Here is a 27,894-nt window from a genome sequence, read left to right on the forward strand (position 1 = left end):
GCAGATGGGTGTAAACCTGCAGTTCTGCAACTGAGACAACTTTTTTTTTTCTTTTTGAGCCTTCTGAGTTGTTTTTTTTTTGTTTTTTTGAATCTTAGGGGGTTCTTCCCTTTCTGGTTGAGGCGGGATGCTTCTCCATGTTTGTCTCTGGCTGTGGTCAGGGGGACTTTGAGGAGGTAGTGAATCCCATGCTGCCACTTGCTGGTTCCTTTCTTGTGAGGGCTGGAACCATGAGACCTTTTTCTGTAGACTTTGTGCTACTGCTGCATGAGGCTTACCTGGCCAAGCAGTAGGTAGCTTGTGCAGCCAGGGAGCCGCGGTCCCTTATGGCCCAGCCTACAGGGGGTATTCGATGGACCTACAACAGGTTCGCTCTAGGAGAAATCGAGTCACTGTGGTCTAGAGGTCATCAGGTTTCCCCCTTATGTTCTGGCTTGGGGGGTGACTCCTACAAGTCTGTCTAGGCTCCCATAGAGGCTGAGGAGTCTCAGGGTCAGGTTGTTCCGGTGGCCGGAGATGCGGGTCAAGGGGATGATATGGCAGTCCCAGTGCCTGAAAAGGATGAGCCGAAGGTGGTACGCTTTTGTAGAAAAGAAGAGCTTGTCTTTGCTTCCGCTGGCCTTTCAGGTCCTTGGGGTTAAGATCCCACAGGAGAACTCTGACTTGGATGGAGCGAATGTGGTCCTTCCTCGGCCTTACCGTATCACAAGTTGATCCTGAAGTTGGTAAAAGTGGAATGGAGAGCTCCCATTCTGGTTTAAAGGTGGGAAGGGCCATGGCGAGACTTTATCCATTTCTGGAACAGGTGTTGGAGCTTTTTGATCTTCATAAAGTCGATGTGGCGGTGTCGGCAGTTAGAAAGAGGACGACCATCTCTGTGGTAGGGTCTGCGGCATTGAAGGATGTTCAGGATCGTAAGTTAGAAATACACACTTCGAGGATTTTTGAGGTCTTGGCCCTGGGGTCGCGTGCGGCTATTTTACTAGTTTTATGCAATGGGCATGTGTCCGTTGGATGCAGCAGATGCAAGAGAACCTGCCAACCTCTGGCGAGGTGGCAGACAAGGCTGAGAGAGTAAGGTGGCAATTGCTTACAGTGTGGATGCTCTATATGATTTGGTTCGTACCTTGTCTCATATTATGGTATCTGATTTCCGCCAGGAGGTTGCTCTGCCTGCAAAACTGGGTGGTGGACATCTCCTCCAAGGTGTAGTTAGGTTCGCTGCCTTTTAAGGATCGACTCTTATTTGGAGAGGACCTCAAGCAATCGATGCAATCTCTTGGGGCTAATAAAGTCCTCAGGTTGCTGGAGGATAAACCTAAGGGCAAAATATTTTTTTCAGGTACGTTCTCGTTCGGTCAGATAGGTCTCAGCCGTCAAGGCCTGTGTCCGGGCCCCAAAGGCAGTTTTCTCTTTGGGGACAGTCCGGGGGACAATCCTTTTGGGGTGCTCGAAGACCATTCTGAGGCACCGGTGGTGGGAGTGCTTCTGGTATTAAGTTCTCACAACAAGGTGAGGCTGATCCACTCCATCGTTCCCATTATAGGAGGAGAACTGCAGGTAGCATGTGAAGTGGCATTGTCTGTAAAAAATTTCTCTGTCTCCATCTGCTGGGAGGGAAGAAAACGCTCAGGAGTCTGGACTGATACGTGGTACTACAGAAATGAAAATTAGCAGGTAAGAACCAATTTTCCTTTTAACCATTTCCAGTCACTGATATGTAATATCTCTACTCTGTGTTCCCTAGAATTTCATGATGGAGCTCTGTGCTGCATTGCTGTCTTTAGTCTGATTTCTCAGTGACTTGAGTCACTTTTTCCAATGCAAGATTCACCTAAAGTGACTTATGGTATATTGGAATATGCTTTTTTTTCTTCTTTCTAGGTCCAAGTCTCCAACTCTATTGGATGAAGAGAAGGATGAGGTGGCTGATTCTCTTGTTGTTCTGGACACATGTGCGTAATCCTAGGTTTCGTAAAGCATTGGCTTTTGTTTATTAAATGTTGGTGCCTTTTTAATGCTGATTGGTGTAGATTTTTACTTTTTTGGGGGGGAGGGGTATAGATCGTATTCTTTTAATGGAGCCCTGAAGATCAGTTCAGCAGCACATAAGGGACAAGTTTATCCATTTCCTCTCAGATTGCTGCTGTTATGTATTGTGCTGGCCGGTGTTAATGTCCCATCTTAATACGCAAAAGCTTATGGGACTCCTTGTCGTGCTGTGCATAAGGCAGGTGTTCTGTGGGTTACTTGGTTACTAGTTCATTTTCCTGCATGTGCTCTTAACTGCAGTTTGCATTTTTTGCTTCTAGACACATGCGATCTCCACTTCAGAGTACGTAAAGACCGTTATGGAGGGCAGCCTCTCTTCGCTGAGAAATTCCCAGCACTTTGGTCTGGTGCACGAAGCACACATGGAGTCACAAAGGGCAGAATCTGCTTCGAGGCCAAGGTGGGCATCCTTACACTTGTGTGAGGTGGTTACTGATTGAAATTGCCTTGTCTGCAGTACATATGTGAGTCCATCTACCAGCTGTTTTAATAGAGCACTCCTCATCGTCTTTACCAGACCAGTTCAGATGCATGGGTTTTCCTCCTCTACCAGCAAATAGAATGAAAGCTTTACTGGAAATTATACTTAAGGGACTGTGCAATCTGCACCTTTCATTTCCTAGCATGTAACGGATGGATTCAGGACCAGTGGGTATAGTGTGCTCCTGATAGCAGTTGGAGACAGTCATATTTCAGTCTGACATCAGCACCAGTACACATACCCGTGGCAGGAAGCTCTGCTCTCTAGTATTTTACGTCTTCATAGCAGTTCTGGACTCTATACACGCTTGCTCAGCGTTAGAGTATTCCAAACAAAGAAGAAATCTTACCTCTCCAGATGAGCCCCACTCTCCTGCGGTGATACCTAAGGGTCCCTCCCCCAGTTGAGATTTCCTGAGCTGATTTCCAAGATCCCTCAGAGGTAGGCCTCTGTCTGGTAGCCGGTTCCCGGCATGGACTTAGCCCCCCGGCAACAGGAGCGACTGAGAGGCAGCGGGTGCAATACAGAGTGCGGTGGTGAAGGTACTTCCCTCCCCCCCACAGCCGGAGACCGCCCAGAACGAAACCGGGAAACGCCGAGACAAGGTAAGGTAGAAAACTTTTTTTTTCCCTAAGTCTCCGAGGCTCGGATAGCCGCACAGATCGCCTGCCGGCGTCTGTACCATCAGGTTGATCAGCCCAGGCCGGGCTAGACACCGATCGGATAAGAGGGTCCTCCCATGTGGAGACCCTCTGAGGTGGTCGTCATCTTGCTCGCGTGGTCGCCAACGCCATTTTGCCATTCTGTCTGCCTAACTGAACCAGGTGCACACATTTCTAGTGTGCACAGCAGCGCGCACAAGTTAAAGCCGTGTGTACCTCAGTGAGCCCGCATCCCGGCCTACACACACACCCGGAGCGCATAGCTAAGCCTCCCGGCGCGCACATTAAACGCACATACCAGGGTCTCAACGACCTATACGCACAAAACCATGGCACCACCGGCCAAGAAAACCAAGGCACAAGCCCTCTGCCCAGCCTGCCACTTGAGAGCGGCGGAGCGCGAGGAGGCCCTGGGAGAACTTGGACAAGGCCCTCCCCAGCCAGTACAGGACTCCGGATCCACCGATAGTACCCCGGACCACCCTATCCCCAGCACGACCCTCCCCCAAACGGGGTCCCTGGGTAACGCAGCGGCCTTTAATCTAGTCCCAGGATCCTTCTCCTGGGTAGAATTCTTTAAGGATCTACACACTTTTGTCCATATGCAGCTGCCACTGATGGCACAGACACAGGACCATTGCCTCTCAGGGCCTTCCTGTGACGTGTTCTTCCCCCCCCCCCCCCCCCCGAGGAAGGAGAAATACCTCCAGGAACGCAACTTGAGGCGCTTCTTCTCCAAAGACGAGATACCAGATCTCTATGCTCTCAGCTTGAAGGAGCTCGCCATTCCAGGCACAAGTGCCACAGAGGAACCAAAGACTAACTCTCTCCTAGAAGGGCTCCGTTAGGCCTCCCGCCATTTCCCCTTGCTGCAAGCCGTACAGCAGCTGATCAACTTAGAATGGGAGGCCAGATTCAAAGGGGGGAGGGACCTAGAAGCCTTATATCCACTGGAACCCTCAACCAAAGATCTACTAGTGTTCCCCAAAGTGGACGCCATGGTCTGCGCGGTCACAAAGCGCACTACCATTCCAGTTGAGGGAGGAGCGGCACTCAAGGATGCCCAGGACAGACGTCTGGAATCCATCCTTAACAGTCATTCGACATATTAGCTGTCACTACAGATTGCTGCCTGCTGTGCCGTGATAAGTCGCCTGCTTATCCATGACCAGGAACGCCGCCACGCTTGGTGAAGCGCTAGAACCAGCGGTATCCTTCCTCATGGATGCAACCTCTGATCTGGTACCACCTTAGCCGGGGCGTCTCATTCTTAGTGGCAGCCAGAAGGCAATTCTGGCTCCGAAGTTGGTCAGCTGACGCGACTTCCAAGATGAAACTCACGAGAATGCCCTTTAAAGGAGCCCTCCTGTTCGGAAGCAAACTGGAGAAGTTAGCTGACAAATGGGGCGAATCCCCAGTACCTCGGCTACCAGAGGACAAGAACAAAAGCCAACGCCCCTCTCCCTGATTACCTAGGAACAGAGATCACAGCCCGTCAGACCGTACAAGAGTATATACCAAGCCCCTCGCCCTGCAGGCAGAGGCCAGTCCTTTCAGAACAAACAACAAGAGGGGAGTCTGCTCCGGCACAGGCCTCAGCCGCACCCCCAATGAGAATCAGCCAACCCATCCACAGGAAGAAGCCACAGGGGGCAGGCTTGCCCTATTCTACCAAAGATGGGTTGAGATAACAGCAGACAAGTGGGTCCTAACCATCATTCGAGAGGGGTACTACCTGGACTTCCACAACATCCCTCCGGACAAGTTCATGAAATCTCCTTGCCACGCACCCTCCAAGAGGATGGCAGTGGAAACCACACTGGCCAAATTGCTTGCCCTAAAGGCCCTAACACCGGTGCCCATGCAACAACAAAATACTGGGCACTATTCCATCTATTTTATCGTCCTCAAGAAAGAGGGAACGTTCCGGCCCATTCTGGTTCTCAAGTCGGTCAACTGCTACGTGAGGGTACCACGTTTCCGCATGGAAACCCTGCGCCCGTTCATGAGGGCAATACAGCCGGGAGAATTCCTTACATTCCTGGACCTGTCAGAAGCCTACCTGCACATTCCAGTCCATCACGAGCATCAGCGATTCCTATGCTTTACAATCCTGGACCACCACTATCAGTTCTGGGAGCTACCCTTCGGGCTAGCCACAGCCTCATGCATATTCACCAAAATCATGGTGGTAGTGGCGGCAACACTGAGGAAAGAAGGAATCCTCGTACACCTATACCTGGATGATTGGCTGATCAGGGCAAAATCTCCAGGTGAAAGTCACCAGGTGACCACCAAAGTCAAGACTCTACTGGAGAGCCTCGGGTGGGTCGTCAACACAAACAAGAGCTGTCTTGCAGCCCTCCCAGTCTCTAGAATATCTGGGAGTCTGGTTCGACACCAAATAAGACAAGGTCGTTCTTCCACCTACAAGGAGAAGAAAACTGATGAACCAATTGTGAAACCTGCTAGGAGGTCCCTGCCCCAAAGTATGGGACTACCTCAAAGTCCACAGCCTCATGACATTAACCCTGGAAGTGGTCCCGTGGGCAAGAGCCCACATGCGACCGCTACCGCGCTCCTTACTGTCACAATGGAATCTGATATCCCAGGACTACTCTATTCGCCTCACACTCCCAGAGGAAGTGTGGAACCAGCTCCAATGGTGGCTACAAGAAGACCATCTAAGCAAGGGAGTAAGGCTATCTTCACTAACCTGTCGACCACGGCCTTCCAGTTGATAGTAAACCACTGGGGATCCCCAGCCATGGATCTCCTGGCAACCCGGTCCATCGCTCAAGTTCTCAACTTCTTCAGTCGCAGACGAGAACCACCATCCCAAAAGATCAATACCCTCATCCAGACCTGGCCACAGGAAGACCTGCTATATGCCTTCGCCTCCCCTCCCCCATGGCCACTACTGAGGGGGATCATCCGCAAGATAGAGCACCACAGGGGACTAGTACTTCTAGTGGCCCCGGACTGGCCAAGAAGGCCATGGTACCAGACATGCGAAGACTCGTGATGGGGAGCTCTCTCCCTCTACCACCGCACAGGGATCTGCTCCAGCAAGGCCCGATCCTCCACGAAGACCCAACTCGATTCTCTCTTACGGTCTGGCCATTGAGAGAAGAGCAGATACTCGAGGGCGGTGATTGACACCTTGCTCCGAGCACGCAAGTTCTCCACATCGCTAACCTACCTACGAATATGGAGAATATTCAAAGCTTGGTGCGAAGACCACAGCCAAAATTCCTGCAGACGGTTTACAGAAGGGGTTGTCACTCAACTCCATCAAGGTTCAGGTGGCCGCGTTGGCATGCTTCGGAACCAAAGTGGAAGGCATTAGCCAAACATCTCATCCGGACGTCTCCCACTTCCTGAGATAGGGGTCAAGCAGATCCATCCACCCTTAAGGTGGCTGGTACCCCTATGGAACCTCAATCTAGTAATAGACTTCCTAGCGGGAGCCTTCTTCAGACCTATCCGCAGTCCGTCTCTACTACTACTAACCTTGAAGACCGCATTCCTAGTGGCAATATGTTCGGCTCATCGCATCTCTGAACTTCAAGCACTATCCTGTCGGGAACTCTTTCTCAGGTTCACACAGGGATCCATACAGCTATGCACTGTCACCTCCTTCCTTCCAAAGGTGGTTTCTTTCTACCATCTCGCTACCATCTCCAGACGAGCACAAGTGCTCAGAAGAATCTCGCCGTCTTCGCCACCTTAACGTCGGCAGACTCCTAGTCCCTTACCTGGAAAGGTCGGAACCCGTACGAAAGACGGACCACCTATTCGTCCTTCACGGAGAAGCAGCCTCGTGGGCAACCATAGCCCGCTGGAAGAAACACGGAGAAGCAGCCTCGTGGGCAACCATAGCCCGCTGGATCAAAGAAGTAATTAAGGCGGCCTACCTAGAGGCAAGCAAGCCTCCACTGCTACAAGTCAAGGCCCATTCCACTTGAGCCCAGCCAGTGTCCTGGGCGGAAACAAAGATGCTGTCACCCACCAAGATCTGTCGGGCGGCGACATGGTCCTCTATTCACACCTTCGCCAGGTTCTACCGCCTGGATGTTCAAGCTCAGGAGGACACAGCATTCGCAAGGGCAGTACTAAGTGGGTCACAGGCAGCCTCCAACCCGGTTCAGGAGTAGCTTTTGTACATCCCATTGGTCCTGAATCCATCTGCTACACACTAGGAAATAGAGAAATTACTTACCTGATAATTTCATTTTCCTTAATGTAGACAGATGGATTCAGTATCCCGCCCACGGCTGCCGCTATGCACGAAAACCTCCGGTGTCAATTACAGAGAGCAAGACAAACATGGGTAAGCCACGCTTCCCTTCAGCTAGGACACCCATAGTTACAGGGTGTCGGCGTTTCTTGGTTGAGGGTACCTGCGGTCTCCAGCTATAGTCCACGTCAACCAGTTCAAGCTAATCACGTTTCTCAAATTATTCAAGTTAAACAAAGTTAACCAAATTATCCAGACATACATATATCCACAATTGCTTTGCGAGGAGAATACTGAAGAGCAGAGCTTCTTGCACGGGTATATGTACTGGTGCTGATGTCAGACCAACTGCTATCAGAAGCACACTATATACCCATTGATCCTGAAACCATCTGCCTACACTAAGGAAAACGAAATTTATCAGGTAAGTAATTTCTCCAATATTTCTCCAGTAGATAGTAAAGGTGCCAAATTTGCAGCTGGTGGATTTGATGGTTGGATTCTCAGGTGCTGTGGTATTTTTCAGTTAATGCTCTCAGGTAGAGAGAGGGTGAGCAAGGGGATTATTATTTTATTTATTTTTAATTTTTATATACCGACCTTCTTGCATAAAATGCAAATCAGGCCGGTTTACACTGAAATCTGAACAAGCAGGAAATATAATTCCTTAGTCGAATACATAGAACATCTAGAATTAAAAATGTAAAAGCAAAGTTATTAGACAGCTTAATAGAGGTTACTTAAATAACAAACATAACTAAACTTATTTTACACACAGCACGAAGGGGAGCACAAAGGGGAAAGCCCCTTTGGTGCGCGACGCCCGATGTAACGGCGTCTTTTACCGGCTCTGCCGTTAGCATGATGATATCATTTTGTGGGCGGGTCTCATTCTCTCTGAGGACTCCCTCCGTTGTCCGTTTCAGTTTCATGGCGATTTTTTTCCTGTTTTTTATGTTTTCTTCAGCCCGGGATTGTCTCTCAGGGTACCTGATGTTAGTGGGTTGCCCCTCACCTTCGTTGCCCGAAGTGATCATTATCTAGCTGGACCCTGTTACTGGGGAGTGGGGTGGGGGATGGGCTACAAATCCAGTGGTACTGGTTCCTCCGAGATATCTGGTCAGGAGAAAAACCTTATATAGGGATTTATTCTTTTTTGCTCTTTTTCCTTTTGATTGGGGAGTTGCTTTTAATCGTTTGGTTGAATAAAACTAAAAAAAAGAAAATGGAAGAGGTCGAAATGAGCTGTGGCAGCTCTTAGCATCAGTTCCAGCCTGGTTGTCCCACAGCAGGAGAAGAGTTTGGGAATGGGTATGGAGTTTACAAGGAGGTGAGGGGTGGATGTGCAGAGCTTCAGGGGCCCATTTCTGAAATGAGTGGTGTGGTTAAGATGGCTGTTGCTGGCAAATGTGGGGAAAAAAGGTGTTCTCTGTGTGGGGGGGGGGGGGGGGGGTGTGTCGCCATGGCAGCATTTTGCCCTCTAGTTTGTACTATTCTTGCTTTGGGGTGGGGGGTGGCAAGGGTGAGAGGGTTGGTCCAGTGAGCCCATATCTGGGGAAAAGATGCTAAAATCACCACCTGTGGTGGGGCGTTTGGAGAGCTGTTGAATCTCTTTTAGGTAGTCTTTTCTGAAGATGCATTACTGTGGAAGGCAGGGAGGCCTGTAGGAAGCCTTTGGTACTGTCCTCCATGTAGGTTTATTAGATCATGCAGAGAATGATTCTGCTCAGGTGGAGCCTTTCCCCACAGAATTTTGTGTTAATGCATCATACTTATTTAAACAGAGTGTTGGGGGCAAAGAAATTTCCTTATGGGTATCTTCAAACCCATCACCGGCTATTCTTTCTTCGGCCAAGAGGCCCAGGAAGAAACCGGGCGCAAACTGCAGGTTTAGCACCATCTACCATCTGCTGGAGACAGAGAAACTGAGGAACAGCAGGTAGCACTAGGATTTATCAAGCAGTGTCCATGAAACTGTCTCCATCTGCTGGCAGGAATGCATAAACTCGGGAGTCTGGACTGTGGACTGTTCTGGGTATGTAGAGGGAAAATAGGGTTCTCAACTTCCTGCACCAGATCCACATTCTGTTTAATTCCCATCTCTACCTGTTAATGTACTGCAGAGGAATTTACGGTCAGCTAATAAAGGACTGTTAACAGTACCAACAATTAGATCGCCAAAACTTTGTCAAGTTCGCGAAAGGGCAATATCGTTAGCAGGTCCAAAACTATGGAACTCTCCCTGAAGAAATTAGTTTGCAAGCAGATATCAAGAAATTTAAGGCAGATCTTAAAATGTGGCTTTTTAAATGTACTAACTTGGAATCATAGTGATAACAGAACACGGCATTACTGCAGCACTTTCCTATTTTGTATCTTATTTTATCTTTCTGTTTTAATTGACTAAGCTTATTTTAGTATTTGTTTTACTGATTAAGTTTTATATGATTTGATTATGTATTGTATTTTCTTACTTTAATTTATTGTTCACCGTTATGATGGTTCCACTGAAATGACGGTATAAAAATAAATAAACCTTAATCATGGCCAGCAGCTCCTCTCTTTAAAATATGCGAACCACATGGGGATCATCTCCTTCTGCCACAGGTATCTCCCCTTCTTCCCAAGTCCTTCTGGATCACTCTTCATCTCCTCCCTGGCCCCCCAGTACCTCAAGGAACCATCCTCTGAATCAAACAACCTAATATTCCAGTTCTGTGGTTTGGGCAGTTTTTTTGTTTTTGAGCCTTCCTCCTGGGGACTTCTTTTTGGAATCCTAAGGGGTTCTTCACTGTCCGGGTGAGCCGCAGTTTGGGGACCTGTGTGCCCGTAGTGGGGGGGCTCTGATCGTGGAGCAAGGTAGGCTTATTTCTGGCACAGGCAGTCCCCCTCTCTGGTGCGATGATCTTTGAGTCGGCGTGCAGAGCCTTTGGCGGGGTGCTCTGCTGGCGGGGAAGGCTTGTTGGGGGTGGGTCCGCCGCCGGTGAAACAGCGTCGGGGCTCTCCCACGGTTGGGTTGCTCGCGCCGCATGGCTCTGGCCAGGGTCCTGATCTTTCCTCTTTTTGTGTGGGAATGACGGCCATTTTGTTTCAGTTCCTGTGCCGCGGGTGGGGGGGGGGGGGGAGAGGGGCGCTCCCACGGGCCTGTTCCGACTTCATCCTTGATCAGGGGGATGGGGAGGAGAAGGAAATAAGCCATAGATTGTTGGTTCCCAGCCCCCTGTGGGGGGGGGGGGGGCAGACCTGATGCAGCCTTTTTCTCCGGATTTTGTCGTCCTGTTGCATGATGCCTATTTGGCAAGGCAGCAAGCAGAGTGCACGGCTCAGTTTTCCAGGACCCTGCCTATCTGCAGGCCGAAAGCCCTTCGGGGGGTCCCCAGGCAGCATGGCTTCAGGCTCAGTTGAGCCTCCCAGGTCCAGCATCTGCTCGGTCCTCCTCCTTTCGGGTACCAGTCAGGAGGAGTCAGATGTTATGCTAGAGGTACCTGTGGACCCCGGGGAGAACCCTGATCAGGATGTCCTGGTGGATCCGGGGCCCGGAAGACCAGACCCAGGGGACAGTTTGCTTGCCTCAGTCCCTGAGAAGGATGACCCGAAGGTGGATCGCTTCATGATTCTGTGACAGCAGTTTCAGTTTCAAGCCCTTCCTTTTGGTCTGACCACAGCCCCACACACTTTCACCAAGGTAATGGTGGTGGTAGCGGTGGCACTGCACAGGGAAGGTGTTCTGGTGCACCCATATCTGGACGACTGGCTTATCGGAGCGAAGCTGGAGGCCCTTTGTCGCCAATCGTTTCACAAGGTTCTCGATCTTCAGTCTCTCGGTTGGGTAGAGAACGTGGCAAAGAGTCATTTGATCCAGACACAATCCTTGGAGTATCTGGGTGCTCGGTTCAACATCTTGGTCTTCAAAGTGTATCTTTCGGACGAGAGAGTCTTAAAACTGCAGAGGCAGGTTTGCTGGTTGCAGTTAAGTGTTCCTAAGGTCTGGGATTATTTGCAGGTCCTGGGCTCGAGGGCTTCAACCCTGGAGTTGGTGCTGTGGGCGTTTTCCCATATGAGACTATTAGAGGGCACTTTTGGCACATTGACAGCTGATATCTATCTGAGGAATTTCATATGCCTTTGCTACTCGAGGGAGAGAGAGCTTTTCCTGGTGGCTTCAGGCCTCCAGTCTTGTTCGAGGGGTGGACCACGAGGTGCCAGATTGGGCGATAGTTACTACCGATGCCAGTCTCTGTGGATGGGAAACAGTTTGTCAGTGGCACTTGGTCCCCAGGGTACATGGTCCGTGAGAATCTGTGTGCTCTATCAAGCGGTTGGAGACCAGGGCGGTCCATTTAGCCTTGAGGGAGTTTCTGCCATTAGTACGAGGTCAGTCCGTGAGGATTCTTTCAGACAATGCGACGACAGTGGCTTGTATCAATTGGCAGGGCGAAACCAAGAGCCAAGCAATAGCTCTGGAGGCACAACAGTTGATTCTCTGGGCTGTTAGTGGGCAAAATGTTGCATTGCACAGAAAAACATCAGAGAGGTGGCATTGGCCGCTCCGGAGTGGCTGCAGCATCTATGGTTCACGGATCTGATCAACCTGGCAGTGGATGGACTGATTTCACGTCGGTTATCTGAAGGATCTCCTTTGTCAGGGCCCCATATTTTCTGGCAAGGCTGCTTACTTTTTTTGTCTAGCAGCATGGCTTTTGATAAGTGAAGGTTAAGGAGTAGAGGTTATCCAGAAACTGTCATAACCACCTTATTGCAAGCCAGAAGAAAGTCCACTAATATGGCTTACGTTAGAGTATGGAAGGTGTTTGAGCCCTGGTGCGCTGCTCATGGAATCGGAGCTCTCAAGTCCTCCGTCCCTGACATTTTGTCCTTTTTTTCAAGACTGTTTTTGCTAAGGGCTTGTCTCCTAGCTCTCAAAGTACAGTGGCAGCCTTAGGCTGTCTTCGTGGTAAGATCGAAGGTTCCTTTATTTCAGCTCATCCAGATGTTATTAGGTTCCTTAGTGGAACAAAGAATTTGCGTCCTCCGATCAGAAGTGTTTATCCATCCTGGAACCTTAATCTGGTCCCCTGAGGTTTGTATGCGGTGCCTTTTGAGCCTCTGCGGAGAGCGACACTGAAGGACTTGACTCTGAGTGGTTTTTCTCATGTCTGTATGCTCGACTAGAAGGATTTCGGAGTTGTAAGTTTTGTCCTGTCATGATCCCTTCCTTCAAAATTTGAATTCAGGGTTTCATTGAGGATAGTGCTTTCTTTTTTGCCAAAAGTGGTTTCATTATTTCATGTGAACCAGACAGTGGAGCTTCCAGTCTTTCCAATGGTAGATGCATCTGCTCCACATGTAAAGGGGCTCAAGAGGTTAGATGTCTGGCGAGCTCTATTGCACTGTCTCAAGGTGACGAATGATTTCAGGAGGTCCGACCATCTTTTTGTTTTGTGGAGTGGTGCGAAGCGAGGTTTCAAAGCTTCTAAGGCTACTATTGCGTGTTGGTTGAAAGAGGCGATTAGGTCCACTTACGTTACTGGAGGTCGTGAAATTCCAGAAGGCTTACTAGCTCATTCTACGCGTTTGCAGCCAACCTCCTGAGCGGAGGCGCAACTGATGTCTCCTCAGATTTGCAGGGCAGCGACTTGGAAGTCACTACACATCTTTGCAAGACATTTGGATATGGGAGATTCAGGTTCTCCTTCCTTTGGCAAGAGTGTTCTGAGAGCAGGATTCTCCAGGTCCCACCCTAAGTAGGGGGATTTGGTACATCCCAGGAGTACCACAGATTAGTCCAGAACCCGCCAGATTAGAGGAGATGAAGTCACCTGCTCAGCTGTTCTTTTTATTACGGAAGGCCATTTTGTTGTTTAGTGTTAAGGTTTTCATACAGTTTTTAGAAGGCTTTCATTAGTTTGATTTTTGCAGCTGTTTTTTTTTATTGCTTGGGTACAGATCTAGACTGAGGAACTGCTGGTGGCTCTAGGGTTTATCAAGCAGTGTCAGTGAAACGTTCGCATAAACCCAGGAGACTGGAATGATCCATGGTACTACAGGAACGAAAATTAGCAGGTAAGAACTAATTTTCCTTTGAAGGGTCTCGGGGCACTGCAGAGACCTTTCATAGAGTTCCAAAGGCCTTCGTGATGGCAGTCTGGGATATTCTGGAAGGGGAGCTTAAAGTGGTGAGAGACATGGCCAGACTTTCTTCCAGCGGATGCCTTAGTGCTGTCGACTGTTTCCTAAGGTGGATGCATTGGTCTCTGTGGTCACTAATATGATTCTGATGGAAAGCCGTGTAGATTTTAAAAGATGGTCAGGACAGGAAGAGTGAGGCCTATCTGAAATGAGGCTTTGAGGAGTCCGTCTTGGCTCTCCAGGCTGCAGCTTGTGGCAGCTATGTCACAGACCTGCCTGTGCTGGGCGCAGCCGATGCCAGTAGGTGCTTCTGATGAGTCTAATGGAAAAGGAGGTTGAAAGATTTGGAAGCAGGTCTCACTGTTAGTTTGTTAGTGGATGCTCTCTACTACCTTATTTAAATGGTGGCGTCTGTGGCTGCATAATTGTGGCTGTTGTGGCTGCAAAATTCCACACGGCAGCTAGACTCAGCCTCTTCGTCTTCATTCAGGATCGGAGTGAGAGCGTGCTTGGCCTGCGCAGCTGGCGCCGAGACCTGCCGGGGTAAGGCCTCATTTATTCCACTTACCCCCAGCCACTCATAGCACAGACCGCAAGGCACCACTCCCCTTCCTCCGGAGACCGCCTCTAACTGCCCTCTTCTGGGCCAGCAGCCAATCAACAGAGCCCGCGGGGCAGCCAATCAGGGGACAGCCCCGGAGGCCCTTTAAATCCCACGCAGCAGCTAGGCGTCGCATGCCGAAGGAGCGCGACAAAGGGGCAGGCCCCTTTGTGCGGCACAGTAGTGCTACATCAACTTTTTCCAGGCCGCTATCACAATCTCTCACGTCAGCACTCGCTCCAGACTTCTTTATACCAATTACTTCCTTCCAGCCTCCCAGACCGGCAGACAACCAACGTACCCCAGCTGCAGCCCTGTCCAGCTTTTATCACCCTTCCTAGCTTTCATACCCACCACCTAAATTCAAGCGGACCCCAGCACTCATCCAGCATTCAAACAGATCCAGCTCTCTCCCTTCCTTCATACAACTCATTCCAGCACTCAATTCTGCTCTCAACCTGATACTTCGTACGTCGCAGTGCTAGTCCCAACTCCCAACAGTATTTGCCAGTCTGGAATGCTGGAGGAGGTATAAAGTAGATAGGTTGTCTGTCGGATTAGGCTTTCTCCCAGCCACCGCATGTACGTCAAGGCCTCCCGACACCCACCCGGGGCAATACTTGACTACATAAGCACTCAAGTCCTCTTCTCATGACGCAAAGATACTCAACACCTATCTTGCACCAAAGCTCCTCCACTAAGATGAAATCACCAAAGCAGTACCAAAACAAACCCTATAGAAACCTCATTCCGGTGATGAGCTCCCCTTTTACCCAATTCCTTGGGCTTGCCTTATTCACCCTATCACTATTCAATGCTCAATCGATTACCAAGAAAACCCACATCCTACACGACTACCTGCTTGACTCCAAACCTGACATTTGTGCGATCACAGAGTCCTGGCTCAAGCCGACAGATACAGTCTTAATAAATGAGCTACCCATTCACCTATGACATCTTCTCAATTCCGAGACAAAAGAAAAGAGGGGGAGGACTTCTCTTAGCAGCCAAAAAAGATCTTAATCTCACACTACAACCTATCAATACAATACCTAAACTAGAGGTAGGCCTGTTCAAATCCAAATCCTCCTCACATACGCGCCCCCATCCCCCGGTTTGCTAGACTCTGATTCCTCACCTCTAGTGGAAATCATAGCTAAATACCTGACCCTGGATTCCCCAGCTATTTTCCTAGGGGAATGCCAATTTACACATCGATACCAACCCTCTTTCATCCAACTGCAAGGCTTTCTTATCCTCCCTTACGGACATGGGCTTCAAACAACTCATCAACCAGCCCACACATAAAGCAGGTCATACACTTGATCTCATCTTTACAAACGCCAGTCTCATACAGCATTCAACCCCCATATGTCTCCCAGTTCCATGGTCAGACCATTTTATTATCACCTCTACTCTCAGGATGATAGGAAGATCTCCTACACCCCCTCCGCCCACCACACTGCACTACAGGAAATCCTGCTCCTCAGAAATCCTCAGCAGTTCACTGGTCAAAGAACTTCCCAACCTGGATCTATCAAATCCTAATGCAGCCATACTCTCTTGGCAAAACATCACAGAAGCCATAGCTAACAACTTATGCCCACGTTCAGCAAAGCTTTTGATACGGTTCCGCACAGGAGACTGGTCAATAAAACGAGAAGCTTGGGAGTGAGTGCCGAGGTGGTGACCTGGATTGCAAATTGGTTGACGGACAGAAGACAATGTGTGATGGTAAATGGAACCTTCTCTGAAGAGAGAGCGGTTTTAAGTGGTGTACCGCAAGGATCGGTATTGGGACCGGTCCTGTTCAATATCTTTGTGAGCGACATTGCGGACGGGATAGAAGGTAAGGTTTGTCTTTTTGCGGATGACACTAAGATCTGCAACAGAGTGGACACGCCGGAAGGAGTGGAGAGAATGAGACGGGATCTAAGGAAACTGGAAGAGTGGTCGAAGATATGGCAGCTGAGATTCAATGCCAAGAAGTGCAAAGTCATGCATATGGGGAGTGGAAATCCGAATGAACTGTATTCGATGGGGGGGGAAAGGCTGATGTGCACGGAGCAGGAGAGGGACCTTGGGGTGATAGTGTCTAATGATATGAAGTCTGCGAAACAATGCGACAAGGCGATAGCAAAAGCCAGAAGAATGCTGGGCTGCATAGAGAGAGGAATATCAAGTAAGAAAAGGGAAGTGATTATTCCCTTGTACAGGTCCTTGGTGAGGCCTCACCTGGAGTACTGTGTTCAGTTCTGGAGACCGTATCTACAAAAAGACAAAGACAAGATGGAAGCGGTACAGAGAAGGGCGACCAGGAAGGTGGAGGATCTTCATCGGATGACGTACGAGGAGAGATTGAAGAATCTAAATATGTACACCCTGGAGGAAAGGAGGAGCAGAGGAGATATGATACAGACTTTCAGATACTTGAAAGGTTTTAATGATCCAAAGGCAACGACAAACCTTTACCATAAGAAAAAAATCAGCAGAACCAGGGGTCACGATTTGAAGCTCCAGGGAGGAAGATTCAGAACCAATGTCAGGAAGTATTTCTTCACGGAGAGGGTGGTGGATGCCTGGAATGCCCTTCCGGAGGAAGTGGTGAAGACCAGAACTGTGAAGGACTTCAAAGGTGCGTGGGATAAACACTGTGGATCCATAAAGTCAAGAGGCCGCCAATGAAGAGTGGGTGACTCGCCAGAATGATGGCTACTGCCTGGACACAATACCCTTATTCAATAAACATACACATGGTTACTGTGACTCCAACATCACTCTAAGCTTCAACAGCAAGAGGAAATGTGGAAAAAAGGATTTGCACTCACAAAGCTGGGAGTAGCTGGCTTGTTACGGCGGTTACTACCCCAAACCAAATGTGCCTGATACTTCACTTTCGATGCACATCCAGCATAGCTCTCTACTCCAACGGCAGGGGAGAAGAAAAACTGATACTTCACGCATACCCAGCATAGCTTCAACGGCAGGGGAGAAGAAAAAAGGATTCACACTCACAAAGCGGGGAGTAGCTGGCTTGTTACGGCGGTTACTACCCCAAACCAAATGTGCCTGATACTTCACTTTAGATGCATATCCAGCATAGCTCTCTGCTTCAACGGCAGGGGAGAAGAAAAACAACCAATAAGGGCTGTATAACATAGTCTGGGTTAAAACAAATAAGCATGGGTGTAGCTTGCTTATTGCGGCGGTTACTACCCCTACTACCCCCTAACTAATCAAGCTTGATATTTCACTTGGATGCAGCTCCATCACTGCTCTCTACATTAATGGTGGGGGAGGAAGGGAAATAGAACCAAGAGCTAAAAGAAACAGATAAGTATGAGAGAGAAAATGTGTGAAGCTTGCTGGGCAGACTGGATGGGCCGTTTGGTCTTCTTCTGCCGTCATTTCTATGTTTCTATATGTTTCTAACCCTGCTCAGAAAAACAAACCGTAGTTCTCAAAGGAGCTTCGCTCATTAAACAAGACCTGAGACAGAAAAGAAATGGCGAAAAACCCCCAACACCAACTCTCTCTAGCCATATATAAAGCCGCTCTACACCATTACAGAACTGCGACACTATGAACAAAGAGATTTTTACGCCCTCCGAATCCATGATCTGATATTCGACGCGAAGGCTCTCTTCTCTTACGTTTCGGAACTCACTAAAACCGCCACCTCATCTATTCCTGTTGACCTAGCCCAATCGAAAGCCAATGATCTGGCCCTCTTAAGAACATAAGAACATAAGAAAATGCCATACTGGGTCAGACCAAGGGTCCATCAAGCCCAGCATCCTGTTTCCAACAGTGGCCAATCCAGGCCATAAGAACCTGGCAAGTACCCAAAAACTAAGTCTATTCCATGTAACCATTGCTAATGGCAGTGGCTATTCTCTAAGTGAACCTAATAGCAGGTAATGGACTTCTCCTCCAAGAACTTATCCAATCCTTTTTTAAACACAGCTATACTACCTGCACGAACCACATTCTCTGGCAACAAATTCCAGAGTTTAATTGTGCGTTGAGTAAAAAAGAACTTTCTCCGATTAGTTTTAAATGTGCCCCATGCTAACTTCATGGAGTGTCCCCTAGTCCTTCTACTATCTGAAAGAGTAAATAACCGATTCACATCTACCCGTTCTAGACCTCTCATGATTTTAAACACCTCTATCATATCCCCCCTCAGTCGTCTCTTCTCCAAGCTGAAAAGTCCTAATCTCTTTAGTCTTTCCTCATAGGGGAGTTGTTCCATTCCCCTTATCATTTTGGTAGCCCTTCTCTGTACCTTCTCCATCGCAATTATATCTTTTTTGAGATGCGGCGACCAGAATTGTACACAGTATTCAAGGTGCGGTCTCACCATGGAGCGATACAGAGGCATTATGACATTTTCCGTTTTATTCATCATTCCTTTTCTAATAATTCCCAACATTCTGTTTGCTTTTTTGACTGCCGCAGCACACTGAACCGACGATTTCAATGTGTTATCCACTATGACACCTAGATCTCTTTCTTGGGTTGTAGCACCTAATATGGAACCCAACATCGTGTAATTATAGCATGGGTTATTTTTCCCTATATGCATCACCTTGCACTTTTCCACATTAAATTTCATCTGCCATTTGGATGCCCAATTTTCCAGTCTCACAAGGTCTTCCTGCAATTTATCACAATCTGCTTGTGATTTAACTACTCTGCACAATTTTGTGTCATCTGCAAATTTGATTATCTCACTCGTCGTATTTCTTTCCAGATCATTTATAAATATATTGAACAGTAAGGGTCCCAATACAGATCCCTGAGGCACTCCACTGTCCACTCCCTTCCACTGAGAAAATTGCCCATTTAATCCTACTCTCTGTTTCCTGTCTTTTAGCCAGTTTGCAATCCACGAAAGGACATCGCCACCTATCCCATGACTTTTTACTTTTCCTAGAAGCCTCTCATGAGGAACTATGTCAAACGCCTTCTGAAAATCCAAGTATACTATATCTACCGGTTCACCTTTATCCACATGTTTATTAACTCCTTCAAAAAAGTGAAGCAGATTTGTGAGGCAAGACTTGCCCTGGGTAAAGCCATGCTGACTTTGTTCCATTAAACCATGTCTTTCTATATGTTCTGTGATTTTGATGTTTAGAACACTTTCCACTATTTTTCCTGGCACTGAAGTCAGGCTAACCGGTCTGTAGTTTCCCGGATCGCCCCTGGAGCCCTTTTTAAATATTGGGGTTACATTTGCTATCCTCCAGTCTTCAGGTACAATGGATGATTTTAATGATAAGTTACAAATTTTTACTAATAGGTCTGAAATTTCATTTTTTAGTTCCTTCAGAACTCTGGGGTGTATACCATCCGGTCCAGGTGATTTACTACTCTTCAGTTTGTCAATCAGGCCTACCACATCTTCTAGGTTCACCGTGATTTGATTCAGTCCATCTGAATCATTACCCATGAAAACCTTCTCCATTACGGGTACCTCCCCAACATCCTCTTCAGTAAACACCGAAGCAAAGAAATCATTTAATCTTTCCGCGATGGCCTTATCTTCTCTAAGTGCCCCTTTAACCCCTCGATCATCTAAAGGTCCAACTGACTCCCTCACAGGCTTTCTGCTTCGGATATATTTAAAAAAGTTTTTACTGTGAGTTTTTTGCCTCTACAGCCAACTTCTTTTCAAATTCTCTCTTAGCCTGTCTTATCAATGTCTTACATTTAACTTGCCAATGTTTATGCTTTATCCTATTTTCTTCTGTTGGATCCTTCTTCCAATTTTTGAATGAAGATCTTTTGGCTAAAATAGCTTCTTTCACCTCCCCTTTTAACCATGCCGGTAATCGTTTTGCCTTCTTTCCACCTTTCTTAATGTGTGGAATACATCTGGACTGTGCTTCTAGAATGGTATTTTTTAACAATGACCACGCCTCTTGGACATTTTTTACTTTTGTAGCTGCTCCTTTCAGTTTTTTTCTAACAATTTTTCTCATTTTATCAAAGTTTCCCTTTTGAAAGTTTAGCACGAGAGCTTTGGATTTGCACACTGTTCCTTTTCCAGTCATTAAATCAAATCTGATCATATTATGATCACTATTGCCAAGCGGCCCCACCACCGTTACCTCTCTCACCAAGTCCTGTGCTCCACTGAGAATTAGATCTAAAATTGCTCCCTCTCTCGTCGGTTCCTGAACCATTTGCTCCATAAAGCTATCATTTATTCCATCCAGGAACGTTATCTCTCTAGCGTGACCCGATGATACATTTACCCAGTCTATATTGGGGTAATTGAAGTCTCCCATTATTACTGCACTACCAATTTGGTTGGCTTCCCTAATTTCTCTTAGCATTTCACTGTCCATCTCACCATCTTGACCAGGTGGACGGTAGTATACCCCTATCACTGTAGTCTTCCCTGATACACAAGGGATTTCTACCCATAAAGATTCAATTTTGTATTTAGTCTCATGCAGGATGTTTATCCTGTTGGACTCTATGCCATCCCGGACATAAAGCGCCACACCTCCTCCCGACTGCTCCTCTCTGTCATTGCGATATAATTTGTACCCCGGTATAGCACTGTCCCATTGGTTATCCTCTTTCCACCATGTCTCTGAGATGCCAATTAAGTCTATGTCATCATTTACTGCTATACATTCTAATTCTCCCATCTTACTTCTTAGACTTCTGGCATTAGCATACAAACATTTCAAAGTTTGTTTTTTGATTGTATTTTTATTCTGCTTTTTAATTGATAGGGATAAGTTAGAATTTTTTAGCTCAGGTGAGTTTTTAGTTACAGGCATTTGGACTACTTTTCTAATTATTGGAACCTCACTGTCGGGATGCCCTAATTCTAGTGCATCATTAGTATCCTTTAAAGATACATCTCTCCGAACCATGCGCTGCTGAGCGACTGTCGGCTTTCCCCTTTGTTCTAGTTTAAAAGCTGCTCTATCTCCTTTTTAAGGGTTAGCGCCAGCAGTCTGGTTCCATCCTGGTTAAGGTGGAGCCCATCCCTTCGGAAGAGACTCCCCCTTCCCCAAAAGGTTCCCCAGTTCCTAACAAAACTGAATCCCTCTTCCTTGCACCATCGTCTCATCCACGCATTGAGACTCCGGAGCTCTGCCTGCCTCTGGTGACCTGCGCGTGGAACAGGGAGCATTTCAGAGAATGCTACCCTGGAGGTTCTGGATTTAATCTTTCTACCTAAGAGCCTAAATTTGGCTTCCAGAACCTCCCTCCCACATTTTCCTATGTCGTTGGTGCCCACGTGTACCACGACAGCCGGCTCCTCCCCAGCACTGTCTAAAATCCTATCTAGGTGACGCGTGAGGTCCGCCACCTTCGCACCAGGTAGGCATGTTACCAGGCGATCCTCACGCCCACCAGCCACCCAGCTATCTACATTCCTAATAATCGAATCACCAACTATGACGGCCGACCTAACCCTTCCCTCCTGGGCAGTAGGCCTTGGGGAGATATCCTCAGTGCGAAAGGACAATGCATCACCTAGAGAGCAGGTCCTTGCTACAGGATCCTTTCCTGCTACATCTGGTTGGTGCTCTCCCATTATGAGACCTTCTTCCTCCAAGGCAGCACCAGGGCTGCCAGTCTGAAGTTGGGACTGGACTACTATGTCCCTGAAGGTCTCATCTATATACCTCTCTGTCTCCCTCAGCTCCTCCAGGTCTGCCACTCTAGCCTCCAGAGATCGGACTCGTTCTCTGAGAGCCAGGAGCTCTTTGCATCGCGTGCACATGTACAACTTCTCACCGGTGGGTAAAAAATCATACATGTGACACTCGATGCAAAAGACTGGGAAGCCCCCTCTTGCTGCTGGACTGCTGCCTTCATCTCAATTTTGATCAGTTCCTAGTTAAGTTTTAGGTTGCTATGGGATTAGGAATGTGTCTAAGTTCCTTTAAATGTATTAGTGAATTCACTATATGTCTGGTAGTGGCCTACTGGGGTCTGATCGAATTCTCAATAAAGTTTTTGTTGATGGGGTTTTTTTTTTTTTTTTTTTTTTTTTTTTTTTGGGTTTTTTTTTGTGCAAGTGGCACCTGCCTATAAATTAAGGGATGAGCTTGGGGTGGGTGGGCGAGGGGTGGGAGGGTTGGGAATTACAAACAGTCTAACTTTAGTTAGTCAGCCTGAGTGACTCACAGCTCCCTTGATTAACAAATGTTGTTCCCTATTCAAACCTAATCACACTACCTCAACACCTTTCCAAGGTGAGTAACTGAGCTGAAATATTCAACTTTTTTACTTTGGTATATACTGCTCCTAGCTTATTTCTAGCTTCTGGCTACTTTTTTGTTGGGTTTTTTTTTTTTTTTTTTTTTTGTGGATTTTTTTGTTTTTCAATACAATGCACTCAGTTATTTATTAAATACAACACTTAGCTCTTTAAAAGTCTGGAGGACACTTTAATAGTCAGGCAGACTTTTTTAAAAAATAAACACACTACCTACTGCTACCTTATTGACTGACTATTTAAAAATGCAAACAGTCTAACTTGTTTTATTTACTGACTGACTATTAAAGGCACAAACACACAAACACACTAAATAATATTCCCAAATAGTTAACTTTGCCCCAATACTTTTAAAAAAGTCAATGTCAATGTCCCAAGCAAAAACTTACTGATTCCTTTCAGCCACCAGCAAGGTGATCCTCTCCTCTCAGAATGAAATCTCCAACACTCTAACTAGATTACCTTCCAGCCCTAACACACCACCTTCTGCTTCTTCCTACCTCCCTAACTCTGATGCGGCATTGGAATCTTTCGAACCTACTTATACCATTGAGAATGAAACCCTCCACTCACCCTCTAGACCAAATTCCATCCAAATCACTACTGCTAGTACCGGACTCCATCTCTAAATATCTAGCAGATATCAACTGCTCACTCTCACAAGGAGTCTACCCAGACGCTCTCAAATTGGCTACCCTCAAACCCATACTCAAGAAACCGAACCTGGACACTGATGACCCTAACAATTACCGCCCTGTTTCCAACCTGCTGTTTGTAGCCAAGATCATGGAGAAAGTGGTAAATAATCAATTATCAAACTATTTGGAAGAACATAAAATTCTCCACCCCTCACAATATGGATTCCGTAAATCACATAGTACTGAATCCCTCCTCATCTCACTCTTAGACCACACATGCATGGGCCTTGACAAAGGACACTCCTTCCTGCTTGTGCTCCTTGATATCTCCGCAGCGTTCGACACAGTAAATCACACCACCTTATTAATTCGGCTATCAGATATAGGAATCAAGGATCCACTCTCAGATGGTTTGACTCATTCCTCAGCAATAGAAGCTATAAGGTTAAAATCAATAACAAGGAATCACCACACACCAATTCTCCACTCAGAGTCCCCAAGGGCTCCTCTCTATCTCCCACCTTGTTCAATATCTATCTCCTCCCTCTCTGCCAACTGCTCACAACCCTAAAACTGAAATTCTATATATATGCAGACGATGTACAAATTTTGATCCCTGTAACTGACTCGTTGGCAACAGCAGTCAAGCAATGGGACACTCACCTGCAAATGATCAACCTTCACCTTACTAGGCCTTAATTTGGTATTTAACACTGCCAAGACAGAACTCCTGCTTATCACCCCAGAAGACGGTCATCATCACCAACAAATCACTTGCTAACATCCAAATCTCCCATGTAAGAGACCTCTTGAGTCATAATTGATAGTCACTTGCGCTTAAAGAAGTTCATAAGCCACACTACCAAGGAGTGCTTCTATAAATTACAGGTGCTCAAAAAAACTCAAGCTTCTACTATACCATCAAGATTTCAGATCTGTTCTCCAAGGTTGACTATTGCAATTCTATTCTACAAGGTCTCCCAACATCTACGACAAAATCCCTCCAGATGCTTCAAAATGCGGCGAGAATCCTGATGAACACTAATCGGAGAGAACACATTACACCTATACTAAAGGATCTGCACTGTCTCCCAGTTAACTTGAGAATACTTCACAAATCGCTCACTATTATTCACAAAAGCATCTACCATCAGACCCCCCTTGACCTGCTATATCCGCTTAAACTACACTCTACAGCCAGACCTATAAGGGAAGCTTACAAGGGATCTCTACACGCCCCCCCAAACAAGGTTGTGCACCGATCAACCATCAGAGATCGGGCGTTCTCACCAGCGGGCCCCTCCATCTGGAACGCCATATACCCCCGGACCTCCGGCAGGAAACTTGTCTCCTAACTTTAAAAAAAACAAACTCAAGACATGGTTTTTCGGTCAAGCTTTCCCCTGTTCCTAGACCAGCAGTACTGTTACAAAATCTAATCTAGCATTTCGTTTGCAAAACCTAGACAAGCATTAAGATCACATAAACATGTCATAGCTTAGAGGTAAGCCATTCAAGCCCCCCACACACTTATTGGTATTTAGTAATTATTATTGTATTATTCTCCCTCTTAATTTCCAATTCCCAGTTGTATTCCCTTGTTTTATTGTAACTTTATAATTCTTCTATTAACGGTCTCATGTTAATTGTTATTGTTAAGATCTTTGTTCCCTGTAAACCGATTTGATTTGTATCAAGAAAGTCGGTATAAAAAAACTCTAATTGTTTGGCAGATGTTTGGAAATTTGCCCTTCAAAAGGAAACCTTTTTCTTTGAAGAGAGCTTAGAGGAAGTGGTGAATTTGTGAAACCTTTGGGGCATCTGTCCCATAAATTATCTAAAGATGAACTCTTATAGGGATCTCAAATAGGCCAAAGTTGAGAGACTAGAGAGGTAACTGCATCCTTTCTCTTATAGAAGCACCATGCGACCAAATTGCAGTCCTTTATTCAAACTGCAAAGGATCTAGAGGTAGTGTTTAGAGCCAGTAGCTGAGGAGAAAAATCTTAAGTATTACAAATAATAAAAGCAAGTTTGCTTACCGTGAACAGTGTTTTCCATAGATAGCAGGAAATTTAGCCATGCAGTGTGGGTGATGTCATCCGAGTCATCACGAGGCGGAGCTTTATTCTTCTAACTCTAAGAGCTTTTGTACTGCGCCTGTGCTAGTGTTCCCGCACTCCTCGAGCCATCTCCTTAGTTTTTTTTCAAGCTAGATGCGAGCGTAGATGCCATAAGGAAATGGATGTCCAGGGTGGTGGGTGGGATTGCATGGCTAAATTCCCTGCTATCTACTGAAAACACAATTTACGGTAAGCAAACTTGCTTTTTTTCCATTGATAAGCAGGTTCATTTAGCCATGCAGCGTGGGAGTCCCAAGCAGGCTGCTCTACGTGTAAAATTTTTGATATGAAGTGCAACCTATGTAATGTGGACAACCATTAGCAGTTTTGGATGTGGTGTAAAACTGCCGCTCCTAGTGCACTACCTGCAGCCGACTGCTGGTCCAGGCAGTAAATTATGTAACCAACTACGCCCTCACTCCTCCTCTAGACCCATCAGAGGAGCATATAAAGGCACACTCTATGTACCTTCAACAAAATCCTCGCATCATAAATGTGCCATATTTACAGCAGGCCCCATTCAATGGAATGCGCTCCCACCAGACATTCGGCTTGAGTTCTGCCACTCTTCATTCAAAAAAAAACTTAAAACCTGGCTCTTTAGCCAAGCTTTTCCAGGACCATGATCATCATTTTTTCCCCTCCAACCAGCAAGAACATATCTTCTTCACAAACCCCCATTTTCCATACCACTACCTACTTCGGTATCTAATCTCTTGCTGCAGGACACTTGAGACTTTCTCACTTATACTTTATAATTTTTATGCTCAATAAGACCTGTCAACTTAATTGTTTAAGTCTTTTTTTTTTTTTTTTTTTCCTTTATCTTTTGGTCATCAATGTTACAACGTTATTGTTAAATTTTGAACTTATGTACACTGTTCCAAGTTTCATAACCTTGTTCTATGTAATGCCTTTTGGCAATTTTCATGTTCTGTTTCAATGTAAACCGATGTGATCTTTATTTCATATAGGAACACCGGTATATAAAAATCTAAAAATAAATAAATAAATAATGAGACGTAAAAGTGTGCATTGAAGACCATGTTGCTGCTTTGCAAATGCCCTGTAAATGTGCTATAGAAGTGGCTGTGGCTCTGATTTGGATTTGATAAAGTCTTGGATTTCTGAGACTAACAGAACTGAATACAAGCTGTAAGCCAATTTCATAGTTATTTTAGAAACTGGTTGTCCTGGGTTATTTGGGTTAAAAGAGACAAATAGTTGAGATGATTGAGTTCTGCTCTTGTAATAAGCCAAGCTCCTTTTACAGTCCAATGTGTGAACTGTCTTTTGACAGTCATTAGAATGTAGTTTTGGAAAAAAGATTGGTAAGGAGATTGATTCAAGTGAAAGGATGAGACCACTTTTGGTAGGAAGGAAGGGTGAGTCCTTAAGACTTTATCATGGTGGAATTGTAGAAATGGAAAGTTGATTACTAGGGCTTGAAGTTCACTTACTCACCTTGCCGATGTGATGGCTACTAAAAAGAGAACTTTCCAGCTTATATATTTTAAGGATGTGGCTTCACATGGGTTCGAACGGTGCTTCTATCAAAGCTTCAAGGACTAGATTTACATCCCACGGAATTGGAGGTTTCTGAAGAGGTGGATGAATGTGATTTTAAACCCCTCATGAACTTTGAAATGAGGGGATGAGAAGAGATGGATCTGTTTCTTGAGTAATAAGCTCCTATGGCACTTAAGTGTACTTTAATAAGACATAACTGCTAAACCTGACAGAGAATAAGGTATGTAGATATGAAAGTAACATTGGGGTGGGGGGGGGGGGGCTAACTCCTTGCTGATCGCACCAAGCAGAATATCTTTTCCATTTGAAGGCGTAATTTTTCCTAGTAGAAGGCTTTCTAGCTGCTATTAATATATTTGTGATATTGGAAGGGAGGTTCAACTCTTTCAATACTTCTCGCTCAATCTCCATGCTGTCAACTGAAGAGATGAGTGCATGGGATGAATGAGGTTTCCCTCATCTCGTGAAAGGAGAAAGAAGTCAGTCCCCAACGGAATCGGTGGTTGGGTTGACAGATGAAGAAGATATACATACCATGATTGTCTTGGCCAAGCAGGAGTGATGAGAATAATTTCTGCCTTGTCCGTTATGCATTTCTGTACTGTGCATGAGATTAACAGAATTGGTGGAAAGGCATATAGGAGGCCGTTCATCTAAGGTATCAGGAAGGCATCCTGAGATAACCTTTGTGTACTGGGAAGAATTGAGAAAACTTTCTGACTTTCTTGTTGGCTTTCAACGCAAAGAGGTTCGTGTGGAGTACCCCAGCGTAGAAAGATATTATCCACTGCTGATTGGTTTAGCGACCATTCATGTGGGTGGAAGATTCTGCTGAATTTGTCTGCTTTTGTGTTCGCAAGACCTGGAAGATAGGATGCCTGAAGGAATATTCCGTTTCTCTGCCCATTCTGCTATTTGAACTGCTTCCTTGCAAAGAATCAAGGAACCTAACCCTCCTTGTTTATGTAGAACATTGCTACTTGGTTGTCTGTGTGAATCATTACGGATTTGTTTCGTATCCACGATTGGAACGTGAGTACTGAGTTCTTTATCGTTCTGAGTTCCAATAGGTTTATCTGACATTGTTCGCTTGGGGACCAGACTCCCTGCGTTTCTAAATAGGAGAAATGGGCTCCCCAACCTTTCGTCGATGCATCTGTTATGAGTTGAGGAGGGTGTCT

General features: G+C 46.5%; 1 protein-coding gene across 1 annotated transcript in view; it reads left to right on the forward strand.

Annotated features, from left to right (window-relative positions):
* The window catches only part of HNRNPUL2 (heterogeneous nuclear ribonucleoprotein U like 2), a 98,554-nt gene that overhangs the window by 2,669 nt on the left and 67,991 nt on the right, over nt 1-27,894 (forward strand). The window contains exons 3-4 of the mRNA XM_029614843.1: nt 1,885-1,955; nt 2,313-2,452. Of these exons, the coding sequence (XP_029470703.1) occupies nt 1,885-1,955; nt 2,313-2,452 (211 nt within the window). The remainder of the gene's footprint in view (nt 1-1,884; nt 1,956-2,312; nt 2,453-27,894) is intronic.

Source organism: Rhinatrema bivittatum, chromosome 8 (genome assembly GCF_901001135.1).
Source record: "Rhinatrema bivittatum chromosome 8, aRhiBiv1.1, whole genome shotgun sequence".
Taxonomy (NCBI): domain Eukaryota; kingdom Metazoa; phylum Chordata; class Amphibia; order Gymnophiona; family Rhinatrematidae; genus Rhinatrema; species Rhinatrema bivittatum.